The sequence below is a fragment of the Physella acuta genome, unplaced genomic scaffold (genome assembly GCF_028476545.2).
Source record: "Physella acuta isolate Inbredline_101_S28 unplaced genomic scaffold, ASM2847654v3 ptg001356l, whole genome shotgun sequence".
NCBI classification, from domain to species: domain Eukaryota; kingdom Metazoa; phylum Mollusca; class Gastropoda; family Physidae; genus Physella; species Physella acuta.
The window spans coordinates 3,221-21,235 of NW_026732871.1; the positions used below are offsets into that span (position 1 = coordinate 3,221).

General features: G+C 34.7%; 1 protein-coding gene across 3 annotated transcripts; it reads right to left on the reverse strand.

Moving 5' to 3' along the window:
* Positions 1 to 3,767: 3,767 nt before the first annotated feature.
* Positions 3,768 to 17,968, reverse strand: LOC131926983 (uncharacterized). 3 transcript variants are annotated; one of them, XM_059282605.1, is made up of 15 exons: positions 17,633 to 17,968; positions 12,773 to 13,039; positions 10,862 to 11,000; positions 10,497 to 10,690; positions 9,921 to 10,069; positions 9,178 to 9,343; positions 8,977 to 9,068; positions 8,671 to 8,875; positions 8,438 to 8,598; positions 8,060 to 8,216; positions 7,720 to 7,881; positions 7,440 to 7,580; positions 6,470 to 6,560; positions 6,291 to 6,357; positions 3,768 to 5,928 (listed from the first exon to the last, which is right to left on the reverse strand). In XM_059282605.1, the coding sequence occupies exons 1-15, from the start codon at positions 17,739 to 17,741 to the stop codon at positions 4,318 to 4,320; spliced, it is 3,711 nt and encodes a 1,236-aa protein (XP_059138588.1). In that variant the 5' UTR covers positions 17,742 to 17,968; the 3' UTR covers positions 3,768 to 4,317. The 3 variants fall into 3 exon arrangements, with proteins under 3 accessions (XP_059138588.1, XP_059138587.1, XP_059138586.1); XM_059282604.1 differs by having other exon boundaries at positions 8,438 to 8,601; XM_059282603.1 differs by having other exon boundaries at positions 8,438 to 8,875.
* Positions 17,969 to 18,015: the final 47 nt, after the last annotated feature.

The window sequence follows — 18,015 nt, forward strand, 5'->3', positions numbered from 1 at the left end:
ATATATATATATATATATATATATATATATATATATATATATATATATATATATATATATATATATATATATATATATATATATATATATATGCACACTGAAAAATGCCTTGCCCTGATGTCATGTACCCCTATATTCATCAATGCAGAAGTCCTACTCTCTTCAAATGATCTGTATCCGCAACAATGTGACCCAGTTTAAAATGTTTATCATTTTAAGGACCACTTAGCAGATCACTCCAGCCATTTTAGTTCCTGGACACTTCTGTGACCAGCAGACCCGCAGTCCGAAACAGTTTAAGAATGTTGAAAAACAACCTTTTAAAATATCGTTCAGTCTTTGAAACCACTGCCAATATTGACTTTGTACTTGATTCCTCAGTGCGGAGAAAGTTAAAATATAGGCCCAAATAAAGCCAACATTAGCGCCATCGACGAGCAAGTGAATCTAAAATTACAAGCTAGATTTTTGTGTAGAGATTATGGAGTAAAAGCGTGAATCGTTGACGTAAATTTTCCGGGAGAGCTTTTCGTGGAAAATAAACATGCTATCAATTTAAGAGACCAACGAGAGTAAGCTTATAGGGTCTATATGTCTATAAGACAATTATTTTAGTGCGTTTTAAAGGCAACGAATTAACATACGTTTTGTGTCAATATAATGTACATTTATATTTTGCATGCTATTCAAATTGGAAATAAGTCAACATGTAGAGTTTTGAAAATGCTAAAATATAAAATTGTTTGAATAATTGAAAACAATATTTAAACATGAAAAAATTGGTTAATTTGCACGCTTTTTAGTATGGGAATTTTTAAATTGAATTTTTTTTCCCGTAATTTATTTGATTAGGCTATATCCACACAGTCTGAATGGTGCCATCCTAGCGTAATTTTTTTTTTAAATTACTGCATAAGCCGGTCAATGGGAGGCTACTCATAACTCTAGTAGTGGGTAGAGTTAGTGAACACACACACATGACACACCCATGATAGTGAAAGGCGTGCAACTGTGTTGATAGACGAGGAACACCAGACGTGAAGTCTGCTGCTGAAGTTTAGGGTTGGATGGGGTGTGTCATTGTTTTCTATATTTAGACACCGCATTACGAAAATATATTATGACTACATGCTGACAAGAAACATTAAAAAAAAAAAAATTAAAACGAAACGAAACTTTTCAAAACAGATGTAATTTTTTTTTATTGTAAGCCATTGTTGCCCATTTGTTCGTCTTTAAAATACATCTAGCCCATGTAATGTACTGAGCGATACCGAAGAAACGGTACCCTTTGTTTCGCCATGACAAAGCAGTTACGACATCACAACCACCCCCCCCCCCCCACCCCCGTCAAACCTTCCCATTGTTCTTCCCGGGTCTTGTTACACCCTAACTGGGTCACCGTTTTTTTCCCCAGACACGAGTACAGAAAAAAAATATTTTCAAAGCTATATATAGTTAAAAAAAACTACCAGTCTGGTCTGTGTAAATAAAACAATCAGTAGAAAGTCCTCTAGTCAAACCACACTAACATTGAAGTACAGCCATATTTTGATACTTAATCGGCTATCCAGTAGGCTAATCCATTAACAGCAAACCTTTACTCATTCTCATCCCCCTAGCTTAGCAACCATTTATGATAACCGTGTTCTGATGCGCGAAAATAAATAGTTGGAGAAGTCGGGGTTTGATTCATTTAAAACAAATTAATGATCAGTGTAAGATGGACACAGGTCAACTCACACATGGGGTTGGGTCAGTGAATATCACGTGTTTTGTTGGGTAATATTGGATTGCCTCCAAGACTCTACAATAGGCCTACAATACAAGTTTACAAGTAGTGCGTTTACCCCAAGTACGTCCTCTATTTCAGTTAGTCATAATATGATAATACTTAAAAAATACACTACACGTCATTAAGTCGACCTGTGGACAAATTATTTAGGCTATTATTTAACAGACATCGGCCTTTTTATGTATTAGTATTTTTCAGGCTAATTATGATTAAGGCCTAGATCTGCATAGTATAGAACTAGTAATCAATGTATGGTGTTTCTTTAGCCTACCTTAACAATACCACCCCCCCCCCCCTTTCCCCATATAAATCGAGCAGAGCGTTAAAATGACTAATAAATGTAGTCTTTTTGAACACCGTCTTTAGAGATTAGCGACATTAGAATTCTTTAGATGATTCAGCCTAGAATCTACATCTATAGCTATTACCTATTAGTTAAATTAAGTATAGGCCTTATTATAGGGTGAAGAATAATGTAACTGAATAGTCCATTTAAAAACATAGGTTTAGATGATATTAAAATTAGCAATAGATAATATATAGCCTAATTAGTAATTATAACGTTTTAACGTAGCCTAATTGAAATAATATATACTAAGATAGTGGTTTGATAAGATTTATTTTAATAATTGTATAGACTATAGATCTAGGCCTATTTATTATTTATTGGGCCCTATGGCTATTATTTACTATTTAAAGTAGGCCTATATTTTAAAAATAATATTTAAATAAGAATAAACATACCTTTCCTTTATTATAGGCCTACAATCAGACTACAGTGACCAGTCCAATAGATCTAATCTAGATTCTAGATCTAACTACATCTAGTTCCAATACAAAACTTGTCAATAGGGCCTTGAGTAGCTTTAACTCTAATCCTAGCCGGTGTTTAACAGTTATCCCACTCTGCGAACACCACATAACGGCAGCAGCACACGTTAAAACTTGGACACGGCCGTACACGGTGATCTCCACACGAGAGGTGAGACAAGTTCACTGGCGTGCTGTGTCCGTGTGTAACAACATCACCCAAGCGCCTGTTTACGTCTGATAAAGTGCCCTTGGCCTTAAAATAGGGGTTTCCCGCTAGTCTCTCTTGGTTTTTTTTTAGTATTCGAGCAGTTGCTTCCCTTGGATTTTCAACAACGTATTAGGTTTATGAAAATCTTCATGAAGAACGGGAATTAAAAGACATTTGAAAAGAAGCCCGTTAACAGTTCTTAAAAGTTTACATTTCTTGTTAGAGACAGCGTCAATAATACAATCGCTTATTGAAAAGGGTAGTGTAAGCTACACACGAATGCGTTTGATTAAATATTTAATTGTATTAATGTTAGATTAGCCATTAATTCCTTATCTTATCTTTCACGTAGGACTAATACTAGTAATAGCCTAGATGCAATAATTTAACATGGTTGTATTAAAATATTTTCACAAGAAACAGAGCTACACAAAAGCCCATCCCATGTTAACAAATATCAAACTTAAAGTATAGGCCCTTAGAGCCTAATTTTCTTAGCAACACTATGATGACTGAGAAGACAAAAGTCTTTGTAAACAACACTGGGACACAGTAAACAAACAGTTAACACTGACCCAGGAGACAAAAGCTCATGTTAAAATAATTCAAAGAATATTTATTCAATAATAATTAACATTAAGAAAAAAGTGTAATTTATTCTCTAAAAATTAACAGTAATATATATATATATATATATATATATATATATATATATATATATATATATATATATATATATATATATATATATATATATATATATATATATATATATATATATATATATATATATATATATATATATATATATATATATATATATATATATATATATATATATATATATATTTATATATATATATATATATATATATATATATATATATATATATATATATGTATATATATATATATAGAAGAAATCTTTTCAGACTAATGTTGTAATAATATAATTAGCATGCAAATGTCATGCAATAATTTCAACATACTTCAATTGACATAAATCACTATTAACACCCATAAGGGCTGATGGGAGTCAAAATTAAAGTAACATGCTTAATACATTATGACTTAGTGTTATTGAAAATTACATGCACAACTATAAAAAAAAAATAGTTGACCCTAACCCATTGGTGTAGCTAGGGGAGGGTGGGTGTGGCGGCCGCCCCAGGCGCCAACCCTAAGGGGGCACCAAAAGCAGTAGATGAATTAATTTAAAAGCTCATTTTAAGCTGGTATTGAATTATACACAGTCAAAGTTACGAAAATAAATGATTACATGGCTTTACACACTGTTTTCTATATAAATTTTGTAGCACCAAAATAGAAAATGTTAAGGGATAGTTACTGGTAAGAAGTGCCACAAACCTTTCCAACTGGGGGTTGGGGGACACTTTTTCCCTGACAGGAATAACTATATATAGAAATGGGAGGGAGGGGGGCGAGAAATTGATAGTCTGCCCCAGGCCCCGGAATAGTTCACTACGCCTCTGCTCCGACCCTAGCAATCTTCCAGCACATGTCTCAGAAGATTCAGTCTGTAGTACCAGTTCAAATTTGAGTTCACCTCACTGGAAGGAGGGAAATTTTCCATTATGTGTGAGCAAGTATTTGAGTTGAATACATCTTCTGTTTTAAAATTATGCAGTGGGTCCGGTTCTTCATTATCTATGACATAGGAGGAAGTATTTGAGTTGAATGTGTCCCCTGTTTTGAAATCACTTAATCTGTCTAGCCCTTCATTATCTATAACATGTGAGGAAGTATTTAAGTTGAAAACATCTTCTGTTTTAAAATCATGCAGTGAGTCCGTTCCTTCATTATCTATTACATGTAAGGAAGTATTTGGGTTGAGTGTGTCCTCTGTTTTAAAACTACGCAATCTGTCTAGCCCTTCATTATCTATGACATGTGAGGAAGTATTTGGGTTGAAAGTGTCTTCTGTTGTAAAACGATGCTGTGGGTCTGGTCCTTTGTCGTCTTCTGGCAGAGAATCAAACTCCTCCACACTGCTGACTGTTGTGTAGGAGTCACTCTGTGCTGATGTGCTTACATCACTCTCCAATGAATGAAGATCACATTTGTCTGAAACCTTATGTAGTCCATTAGTTTTGCTACAACACACATTAGTTTCAGTCATATCAAAGTTTGCACTAACATATTCCAAAACTGGCCGATCAGTTTTTGAAGTAAGACTAAACTGGTCTGAAATCAGATGTAGTCTATTGTTCCTGTTACAAAAAGCATCCATGTCAGGTGAAGTAGAGTTTATACTAACATATACTGGAACTGACTGCCCAGAATTTATTTCTTCTTCTTGCTCAGTTTGTATCTGAGCCATGTCACGATTTTCTCTGTTGGTAACATTTCTGCTAACATATCTGAAATTTTTATGCCTGATATCCTCTTTGATATAAAACACATCAACTTCATGTAATGGATGCCTAGACATATCAAAGCTGAAAGTTGTCATTCTTGGACTAAAAAGTTGCAGATCTATTGTTGCCAGATTTGTGTCACCATGGTGAGCCATTCTTATATATTCTTTTACTTGCCTGTTCACCCCTTCAGAGTTGTTAAGATAATTTAGATGGTTAGAGTCACCCCCTGGGTCACAGGCATGACTTGAGGGTTTGGGTTGTTTCACTGTTTCATCTGCCACTGTTTGGTCTACAATGTCCTTATTGACATACTCTGCTGGTTTTGTTATGTTTTCCTCAACATTAATCAGTACTGGTGTTGTTTTTTTATTTTCAAACTCAGCTGACACAGTCATTTGGTTGTCTAATTGTGTAGACAAAGCTGCTGGATTTCTCAATTGTGTATACACAATTTCATGGTTTTCTAAATGTGTTGACGTTATTGCATGGTTTTCTAATTGTGCGGAAACAATTGCTTGGTGTTGTATTAATGTATACACAATTGGTTCAATTTCTGATTGTGTTGACATTATTGCATGTTTTTCCAAATGTGTAGACAGATTTGCTTGCTCGTCTAGCTGTGTAGACACCATTGCTTGCTCCTCTAAATGTGTAGACACAATTGCTTGGTTCTCTAACTGTGTAGACACAATTGCCTGATCTTCAGAGTAAACATCAGTCAACCACTGATCCTGCAGAAAAATTAAATGTAAGGTCAGCAACTGCCTCCTATTTTCACAAAAATAACTAAAGACATATTAGCTTTATTTTCACATCATTCCTGAATCCTGTTTGCTAGTAAAACCAAACAACATCACTTTTCATGAAGGGTGTTGTTAATAAAAACCATTACATTTGATGAGGGGTGTTGTTAGTAAAAGAAAACATTACATTTGATGAGGGGTGTTGTTAGTAAAAAAAGAAAACATTACATTTGATGAGGCATGTTGTTAGTAAAAAAAGAAAACATTACATTTGATGAGGGGTGTTGTTAGTAAAAAAAGAAAACATTACATTTGATGAGGGGTGTTGTTAGTAAAAAAGAAAACCTTACATTTGATGAGGGTATCCACTCTGCCTCTGTCAAGGTCATAATGTGCTTCTTAGACTGGAAACATTTACTGAAACAAAATTATTTCACATAAAAAGTTCAAATTGCTGTCAAGAGAATCTCCTTTAGAATTATTTAATTGTGGCTTATATTTATTAACATATTAAGCACAGTGAACATACATGTATGTCAAGGCTAAAATACAAACAAAGCTGAATCCAAAGATACAAACAAACATTGCAGTTGAGAAAATCTTGGTTATCGCTCTTTTTTCTGTTGAAAATATAGAAGGCCTAAGATAAACGTTTATACATAAAAATGTGTTTAAGAATAATGCTAAAATGTAGTGGAATTAAATGTGTCTAGCCTCATTGAAAACAGTTTTATTGTTTTCTTTGTTTTTTCGCAACAATGTTACATGTAATTTTATTAAGAAACTAAACCTATTTACACATGGAGAATCACATAAACTTAATGCTCATTCAGAAATCACAAACTCGCTAGCATTAAACATCCCAACTGGTGCAAACAAGGGACTTAACTCTAGCACTACTTCATTGATACTAGATCATTATTTTTTACTTCCCTTTATCCAAAAAAATCTTTGGGGAAAAAGCACCAAGGAGTTGTCGGTCATGTTAGTTATAAAATACTGCAACTCTTCCGTGAGCTTAAGCTAAAATTTCTCCTGTTAGGTAAAAAACTACCTAAAGGGTATTCAGGGACATCTGCTGAGAATGTCAAATGATACCAACATCTTTGATAATGATGTTGATAGTTATACTAATGAAATGCTGAAAAGACTCTTGTGTCAATACTGATGAGTCAATGAGTGACACGTTACCAACTATGCAACATTATTGATCGTGTACTAGATGTTATATATAGGTCATACTAGATATGCTATATATAGATCATACTAGATGTCATTTACAGATCATATTAGATATGTCATATATATATTGTACTGGATATATCATATATAGATCATACTTGATATGTCATATAGAGATCATAATACATATCTTTTACATAGATTGTACTTGATGTTATATAATTATAGATCATACTGAAAATCAATGTTTACAAAACTGGTATACAAATTCATAATTTTTAACATTGATCTTAATTCTTATAAAAAGAAACCCGTACCATTCTTTCTAGTTGTGGCTGTGCTGCTAAGTTTTGGCCCTGTTCTGAGATGAGATTGGGCCCAGATGTAAACTGTGTACTGCTGGTTATCTTCAAGGTCATAGGCTGTAAAGTTGGTAGTGTAGCTGTTTACAGTTGCCCCTTGAGGGGAAAAAAACTTGGATAAGATCAACTTATAGTATAATTTTCCTTGTAACATTTACTTCTAGCTTGAATAAGATCATGAACTGTCCTCTAAAAATTAGATCACTTAAATAATGAAGATATATGATTGACTTACTAGTGCATGATTCCGCATTGAACTCAGGCCTAGAGCAAATACTGATGTGATAGTAGAGAATGAGGGTCTTAGTGTCTTTACTACAGGGCTCTGATCTCCATGTCAAGGTCAGTGAACCCACATCTCCTGGGTTCACTTGGAATCCTGAAGGGGCTTTAGGCTCTACAGACAACATGGGAAGTTATATTTCAATGATAACTACATTAAATAGTGAAGGGGCTTTGGGCTCTACAGGCCAGACAACATGGGAATTTATATTTCACATAAAATTATAGCTAAATAAGACGCAATAAAATAGTAAAATTAAAAACAAAAATATTTCTTTTAAAAATGACATTACCAACATCAGCACGGTAAACACAATCAGTCCAGTGAATTCCCTCAACACTTTTATCTTGGTATTTTAGTGCATAGCCAAACAAGTTTATTTTTATGTTCATGTTTAGGAGTTCGAGAGAACCAGAACTAAAATTCACAGCCACAGTTTTGAGGTCATCCTAAAGAATGATGTCATTAAGTATATCATTACTTTAATGTACATTCAAAAAATTCTAAATGTTGTCATAATTAAACATTTGGAGGATGGATTCTCAACTTAAACATCATAATTGAACAATTATTTCTGTCTGATTTTTTAATACTGATAAAAGAAAAGTTTGGCATGCTAATTCTTACCATATAGATTTGTAACATACTTCATAGATACTTTAATACTTACAAAACAAGTGTTTGTTATATAGTACTCCTCACAATAGTAAAATTCCAGGACTTCAAATTGATCTGCACTGCTTGTGTCCCATGTGGCTGAAATATTCTTTACAGTGCTGGAGAGTTGAATGTCAAATTTCTCCTCTACTTTAAACTGCAAGTCTTTTATCACTGCTGCAAGAGATTTTACTTTAGATAGGGTTTTCTTGTAACCTAAGTGAGAATCTGATAAAGTGAACGTACCTTTACTATGAGCAGGTATGAAAATGGATGATGGCTGTAGAGATTTGCCAACTTTGGTAGCTGCATATATAGATATATTGTAATCAGTTTCACAGTTAAGGTCTGCTATATAGTAGTTGGATCCTTTTCTCAACAGATCTGTTGCATTATTAATCTCTACTTCATAGTAAGTTAAGACACCTTGTAGTAAGCTAGCAGTTGGTTCCTATAGTAGAATAAAGACCATGTTTTTAGGAAATTGACAATTTTTTCCTGTAAAATTTAAAATGGTTTTATTTCATACAGATAGTTACAAATATGTACAACCTGCCAATAAATGTAGACTTTTCTTTCATTTAAATCTGTACATTTCTCCTCATAAAAGCTGGTTTCTGTCAAGTTAGGGCCATACAAAGGTCCTGTAATGAAATTGTGAGACTGTTATTTGCTGAATAAGGTTGGATACTTGTCATTTCTTTAATTCTGTGTTGACAAAATTATAGAAGAAAATAATAAATGAAAACCAACTGTCTTCATTTGTAGATCCAGTGATGTAGGTCCAATCACTCCATGGCTGTTGAATCTGCCCTTTGACTTGAAATCTTAATGTGTATGTAGTGAAGGGTTTCAGGTGACACAGTGCAATAGAGGAGTTTGCTTGTGGGTATGGTGCCAGGGTGGTGGAGTTTTCTCTCTATACAAAATGTCATTTAAATAATCAATTATAATGCAAAAAAGAAAATTTCCTTTCAATAAACTCTCAGGATGTAGGTAATATATAAATAATCAAAAGGATCATGGATTGAAATAATTAAAGCTTTAACTTTCAAGTGCATGCACTAAAATATGATGCTCTGTTTTCTTTTTAAAGAAAAGTGGTAGCTGTTATACTGTTATTAAACACTTGAAAATATTTTTTATTTTATTTAGACATGATTTTCATATTTGTCATATATAAAGGCCTAATTTTAAAAAATACACAGATCTAGACATATTATTCTGGTTTTCTTTTGACTCAGTTAATTTAAAAAAAAAAGAATTTAAAAATTAAGTTTACTTGATAATGAACAACGATTGTTACACTTAAAATTTATTATAGGCCAAATTTTTTATGGTCCAATTTCGCTATAGATTAATTTTAAAAACTTTCACCTTTAGGTCTATATTGATTCAAACTATTTTCAGAAGGAAAATGCCTTTTTATAATCTCTGGTAGCTTCTAAAGCTGTGTGAGAATTATAAAAGAACAAAACACCTAGCAAGCCACTAACCATCCAGCTGTCCTCACTCTTAAACTCAACTTGGTAAAACTTGGAACAACCAGTGCAGTGATCAAAATACACAGGATTTCTCCAGGTAAAGTTGAGACATGTGCTCGTCTTATGGGTTATGGCTAAGTCTTCTGTGGGGCCAGATTTGACTACAAATAAAAGTAGGCTGTGTTATATTTCTGGTGACAATACTGGGTCATAAAAAATGGGAAGGAAAAGAAAAGTTAACTATTCCCAAACTCATTGTATAGCAGGAAAATAAATACCATTTATTTCAAAGCAATATAATTACAAATGACAAATAAAAAGCAGATCTCCTATATTTGAAGGTAAGATGGGGGGGGGGGGGGGGGGGGGGCGAGGTGCAAAATGATTTTCACATCTCTGTTAATAAATGTAAATTTTAAGGTTTTTAAAATATATTTCTTGACATTATACCACAAAACCTGAGTTTAAAATAATTCAGACATAAGTTATTTCGTCCTATATTAATTCCTTACTAAGAGTTAATGCTGTAACTACAAACTAGTGATTAAAATAATGTAGACAATATATTAAAGTTGATAAATCACTTACTGTTATAATCTACTATAAACTTATGAATTGAAGTGGCACTGGTAGGTAGTTCTAAAACAAGAGAACTTGTGTTCCTTTTATTAATATGTGTTAAACTGACAGTTATCTTAAAGAAAAGAAGTGGTTGTCCAAAGTAACTATCTTCCTCTATTATACAGGATTCATTAGTTTCCGAGTTGCATGGTAGGCTATAACTGTAAATAAAAATGATATAAAGTTTAGATGTATACTCACAGTACAACTAGGTAATACGGGACTATAGCCTACTGTAAAATTCCACAAGATATAATTTAAAATAGAACATTTTAAAACAGCCTAGTTAAAGCATCACTTGGGTAACCATGACACACGACTGATAGACTTACTTTAGCGTAGGTGCAGAACTAGGAGCGCAATACACTTTTACATCAGGGTTCAGATAAGTCTGTGTTAGGTTCCAAGTCACGTTGATTTTGTCTTTGTAATAATAAATTCCCTTAAAATCTGTAACATTCTGTATAGGACCTGTTTAAAAAAAAAGTTAAAAAGATATTGACTAAAGCTACATTCTACAATTACAGAGTCGCACATTAATAATGTTATTTTGGGACTGCTGTTTTTTTCTTACTTATGGTAAAGATTAGCTAGCCTATATCCGGGCCTAATTTTAGGCCTACATTTTTAATTGAAATTTACAAAAACGTTTTTAAAGAGTAATTGGTCAAATAATTGAGTTTAAAAGTTACTGTTTAAAATTTATAATAAACAAAAAATCTAAATCCACTCCATTTTTTTTTTACAATTAAAATAAATAGAAATATCGTCAAACCCACATGCTAATAATTATTGTTATTCGACCCAGAGGTCTACATGTCACAATAATAACGTAGATCTTCTTATCACTTAATACGATTTAGGTAATTTTAAGCACTTCTCCAAAAGTCAAAAGGGCAAACACAATTAAAATCTGGCTACTTCCTCCACTCACCAGAATTAAAAACTAGAAAGTTCTGTTTAGAATTTAGAACAATGATTCTCAACTCAACAAACTAGACAACTACCGCCCCCCCCCCCCCCGAACGAAATGGAATTTATATAGAAAATATATACTTTTGACAGTGTCCGCCCCCCCCCCCCCCCGAAAATTTCAAGTGCACCCCCGGAGAAAAAAGTCTGGAAGAAACACTGAATCCTGCATGGTGAAACAGAGTGATCGCTTGCATTATTGTGATGTATAGCATTTATTTTCTACTTTTTAGTTCAATTAGAAAACGTGGGTTTCTAAAAACTTTTTTAATGATTACGAGCCGGCCCGCGGCATAACATACGCCGCTATTTAGTTGTTTCTAATTTTCAATAATTCATAATTTGTGAATTCGACAGTACCAACGCTGAAACTGAAAATATTTCTTTAAAACACTATAAGTAGCTCGTTAAGGACCATAACCCCCCCCCCTCCCCCTACGTTTAAAATCGTTGGCTCTGCTTGTAAACATTTAGAGTGAACACAGCTCACTAAAACCATGTAGGGGTGGGGAGGTAGGGAGAGCGTTTGCAGCTTGTTTTCTAACGGCTCGAAGAAGAGAATTATATATATAGATTATTTTCTACTTTTTAGTCTTTGTCTGTTTGTTTGCATTAAAATCTTGCTATCGATTTTATCTTTTCACTTTTTTTTTTGGGTAAACGAAGACAACTCGTAAAAAACACGTTGTGTGAATACGTTACTGACTAGAACACATAGATTTGAACCCGCGCCGAGTGGGATAGCAATCGTGTACCCAACCACTCGACCATATCGTCTCCCCCATACTGGCCACCAGTTGTTACGTTCTGGTTGTTTGTACACAAACACCGCGTGAGAACTACTCAGTAAGCAACAAGAGGGAGAGTACCGAACCTTGTTTTCATCAAATTACAGTTACTGGGTTATGTCCCTTTTCCCCCACGTTTTTTGTACAATTATATAGCGGTCTAAAATGATCAATAAAATGTTTCCATGGATCAATTTAGTAATAATAACAATTGAATATTCTATTGTCATCCAAAACAAAGCTTCCCTGAAAATTTCAGCGCGCTAGCTAACTGGGAAGTGCCAGAAATTTCGATCGCAAGATTTGATTGGAAAAACAAAAGAAAACGTGGGAATAACTCTGACTTATTATTATTTGTCGGCTTAATTAATAATTATTGTAGGGATAAGCATAGTAAACTTAGTTCTTCAGTTCAAAAGTTTAAAATTAAGATCATCGTTTAATTCAAGCGTGAAAACCATCTACTTAACACAATCAACTTACCGTATGCATGAATGAACGTTGTTAAGGTTGTTGTTGGTCCACGACAATTTACTCTGGTGTTTGTGGCAAAGGCTTCAGTTATATTGACATCAACTTCAATGGATGTGGGTGAAACGTTTAAATTTTCTTTGATGGTCCAATTAGTCCCCGAAGCAAAGAATTCGAAATACATTTCTGAAGTAGAAGTGCCATTGTTTCCCTTACTCAAAGTGCACTTCAGCCTGAGAATTTCCCCGTAAAATACCACGGCATCTTTTGGCTGGATATCTATAAAAATATTTTAAATTATGGATAAAAATAATTGCATGATTGCAAAATTAATCTATATTGGATATAGTGGAAGACGTACGGGTATATGGTCAAAGACTGGAGGTAGTTCTCTCATTCAAGTACCCTGGCGCCATACTATTATTACTCTCTAATGAGGGAAAGAAGCAAGAAATACTTGCAAGAAGTGCCCAGACAGCAACAGCACTCAGTGCATAAGAAACGTTTAGTGCGACAAAAGACTTTTATTGACACACAAATTTAACTCTTGCGGTCACTGGTCATGTCTGGCTTCCGGTGTGGATGTGAGCCTTGGTCCCTGAACGCAGAAAAAAAATCCAGGATGTGGTCTACACACTAGACCCCTAGGGATCGCATACAGATATCACATAACAAAATGAAAAGGTCATTTAAAGGATCACTCAATGCGATTGGTCCCTTTGTGAACATAGATGGTTTGGGCCTATCCAAAACAATAATGCAGGGCGCTGTGCCAGGAGAGGGAAGGAATAAAGGGAAGACAACAACGTCATTGGATGCATCAAAGATTGGACTTGGCTGCCTGTTACTCGGAGAGGCAGAGGTGATAATGGGAAAAAACACATCTTTGTTGTCTTAAAGACCCCAATAAGGAATAACGCATGATTCGCTGATCGCATCTATTTTAGATCTCTATATCGCATCTACATTAAATCTCTATATCGCATCTACATTAAATGTCTATACTATGATAATTTATTTCTGTTGTAGAAAAAAATATATATCAATACACTTAGATTTGAGCTACTCCAATTTAAGAAATTGTTTTAATATGTAAGCACATACGATGCTAACTACCATAGCGGTACTTGCTATAAGAACATGAACAGATTTATCATTTTTCGTTTGGTGGAGGTGAAGGCACACACCTAACAACTAATTCACGATCCGATTTTGTCAGTGCAGACGATATAACTATTTAGAAGGGTTCGGTGAATGAGCGAATGAAACTGGTGATGTTCGGGACCTCCAAAAAAGTTTTAAAAAAAAAAATAGTCCAAGTCTGACTTTAGCTTTAATTATTTGTGTCGTGTCGGCATCGCTTTCGTGTTGCAGGGTGGCTTTGAACTTTCCAGCAATCCGTGTGTGATTTCTTTTTGTGTGGGAAGGTTTATTTAAGTGCTTGTTGGGTATTAAGTTGAGTTAAAATATTTCTGTGACCTTGACATATGAAATGACAGTTTGGTCAGAGCTATGCGCGGCCGCTTAGGCCACGCAGTCCCTTGACATGATCAACATTGTAGCATGTTAGGTAGTGTGTCACTCATGGACTCATCAGCATTGACAGATGGGTCTCTTCAGCACCAATATAACTATCAACATCATTATCAAAGATGTGTCTCATTTGACATTTTCAGCAGATGTCTATGAAAACCCTTTTGGTAGTATTTTATCTAACAGGGGAAATTTTAGCTCATGACTCATGGACGATTTTTTTTGTTATTAAAGGGAGTTGAGAAGTAAATTAAGATCTAGTATCATCTGAACACCCCTTCACTTTATATGCTTTCGTAGGTTAACAGCTAACGCAGGTTGTATCAGGGCGTAGCGACCCCTCCCGGCCCCGGGGACTAACTTTCAATTTGGCGTCCCCCCCCCCCCCAAATATTTTTTAATGCTTATTATTCAAAACTGCAGCTAAAATGAGCTTTTAATTTTTTTCCAACCCATTTTGGCGCCCCTAGGGTCGGCGCCCGGGGACATATGTACCCCCCTCGCTACGCCTCTGGGTTGTATCCACTCCAGCTCCATCTTATCATGATTCATCTTTAGCCGGAAGTTGACCGTTTACGTGCAGGCCATCGGATCTGGAGCATTTTTCTACATTTGGTGTTATAAAGCCCTGCCTTTAAGTGTAACTGAATCATATCGGGGACGTTTGGTTCAGCCTGTCTAGAGGCTAACTTTACGACATTGAACTGTGTAGGCGTTTGGTTCAGTCTGTCTAGAAGCTAACTTTACGACATTGAACTGTGTGGACGTTTGGTTCAGCCTGTCTAGAAGCTAATTTTACGACATTGAAATGTGTGGGCGTTTGGTTCAGCATGTCTAAAAGCAAATTTTACGACATTGAACTGTGTGGGCGTTTGGTTCAGCCTGTCTAGAAGCTAATTTTACGACATTGAACTGTGTGGGCGTTTGGTTCAGCCTGTCTAGAAGCTAATTTTACGACATTGAACTGTGTGGGCGTTTGGTTCAGCCTGTCTAGAAGCTAATTTTACGACATTGAACTGTGTGGGCGTTTGGTTCAGCCTGTCTAGAAGCTAATTTTACGACATTGAACTATGTGGGCTAGTGTGTATGAAGGTAACTCCGGTAGCCAGGCAAGCCGAACTCAGCGAGTTCAAACAGGGAAGCGCGCCTCTACGGGCGGCGCGGACTGGTGTAAGTGAGGGTGCGAAAATTGTAAATGTAACACAACGATACAAATTATAGATCTAGGTCTATACAACAATTTAAAAAAATTAAGATTTAATATTTTTTTTAGATGATTCATTTCTTAACGTTTAGACCAACAAGGGTCATGGTCAGTGTTTCTTTCAAACATTTTTTTTCGGGGATGGGGAGGGATTTAAATTTTCTGGAGTGGGGGGAGAAAGCGGACACGGGTTGAAGTATAGCCTATATTTTGTATAATTCTATTTCATACGGGGAAGGGGGCGGTAGAATCTTTGGTTATGGTCATACTAATAACTATAAACTCTTGGGGGAAAATATTTTATGGGATGTAAGTGTAAGGACATGGAGCCGAGTAAAAAAATGTTTATTAAAATTGCAGGGGAAATTATTTAATAAATAGTAAACTAGTTCCCCCTCTTGTAAACTATCGTATTTTTTTTTCAATTGCGGTAACTATGATGTTAAGTACTTCCTTGCCAAAAAGTGTTTCAATGTGTCATTTCCCTTCCGCCTACAATTGTTTTTTTTTGCATGGAGTTACCGCCCGTTCAAGACAATGAAAATATCAAGCAGAACTTATTATCTCCCCTTGGTTTCAAATCGTTTAAAACTAGATTCTAAATTATCTGCCCCTAATAGCCATCACTTATTCGAACCGGCTCTACTATTGTAAACCAGTGGCGGAACTAGAAAAAAAGGGCCACCCCGCAAAAATTTTTTTTTAGGCCCCCCATATATATATATATATATATATATATATATATATATATATATATATATATATATATGCAATCACATAATACAAACAAAGGATACTCATTGCTGTCCTGTTCGGAATTTGAAAGACATCAATAAAAAAAATTTCAACATCATGTCATGTGTGTAAGTGCATTAGCGTGTTTTGTGAAAATCAGTTTTAATTAATTTTTGATAGAAGCCCTCTTATCATCCTGTCGGTCAAAATCATATAAAATATGAAAGCTTTGTATAAGTAATGGTGTCTCGTGTTATGTTTATTTTTATGTTTTTTCTTGTAGTTATATTATTAATGTTTAAAATATTATTGATTTAATACATTTCCCTTTTTTACTATATTATTCTTTAGTAGTTACTTATAAAAAATAATAATTAAGAGAAGTAATTGCTTTTTAATTTGTTTAGTACAAATCTATTAAAAGGAGCTTATGATCACCCCTATTTGACTATTTTTTTTAAAAAGTCATGGAAGTGGTTTGAACATTTGCTTATCTTTGATAAGTTTAATTGTAGGAGAAATACTCGGCTTTCAAAGTTGTTTAAAAACAAAGGGAAAAAGAAGAAACAAGAGCGTGGGGTGGTGTCTATAGAATAAAGATAATCCAACCGCAGCTACGGTAATTTTTTACAAAACAACCATCAAGTCAAAAATGAAAGAAAATTTACTTTTTTTTAACTATAAACAAATTTATTATGGTCGGCTCTGGGCCCCTAAATGGCGTGGGCCCCCCCCGCATTGCGGGGTCTGGCGGCACTGTAGTTCCGCCCCTGTTGTAAACATACATTCAGGGTGAACCATAGCTCACCTGAAAGGTGGCTAAGCTGCGTGGTGTCTCTTATGGTCCCCATGAAGAGAATTATAATAGATTTTACAGCCGGCCTAAACTTTAAGAAGGTCATTTGGCCGCAGTATTGATACCATTTTTTTAAACCTTAAAAACATTGTTACGTTTATTTATTTAGTTTAAGAATGTAAAATATATGTTTCTTTTAAAATAAACAAGAAAGAAATAGATCATGGCCACACATACTGTATTAAGTTATCTCCCTTATACTAGGCTAGATTAAGACCAGATTACATTTGAACAAGTCTTGCCTGTTTTCTTATCCAGTGCAAATTCACGAGAAAAAAAAAACTTCTAATAAATATTTATTCGCTCACACATTTACAATAAAATTCATGCTGCCGTCAAATATTACTCTTAATCAGGGAAAACACAATGAAAAAAGTATTACGTTGAAGGTTACTGAAAAATTTGTAAATATTAAGAGGGATATTCCGGAAGTAGTCAAGAACAGGCGCTACCATTAAAAACAGCCTACCAAACCATTGTTTACACAATATGCTAAAAGGAGTATAGAAATGCATGCTGGGTAAATTAAAAAAAAAGTTTATACCTGCTTTACGTCTAGACCCATAAAGCTTAGAAATTCCGAGCACTTGCAAACTCGACAGTCGAAATATAATGCACAGTCTAATCAGAAAATACGCGTTCATTTTTAACATATGTGAAGACAAAATAAAATCCCCTGAACATAGGATTACATCGTTTAACGTACTAACAATGACTGTGCGTTAGAAATAAAAACAACAGCTGAAATCAATTAGAAAGTCGCCGCTCATTAGTGAGTTGAAGTGTCAAAAAATAGGTTAAATACCTACAAGGAAGTGTATTACAAATGCAGAAGGTCAAACACTGTGCACGCGTTTGTTCATGGTTTACGTGTAGGCTTCAAAGAGCCGTGAGCTGGGCAAGGCGTGGGTGGGGTCACCGACCGAA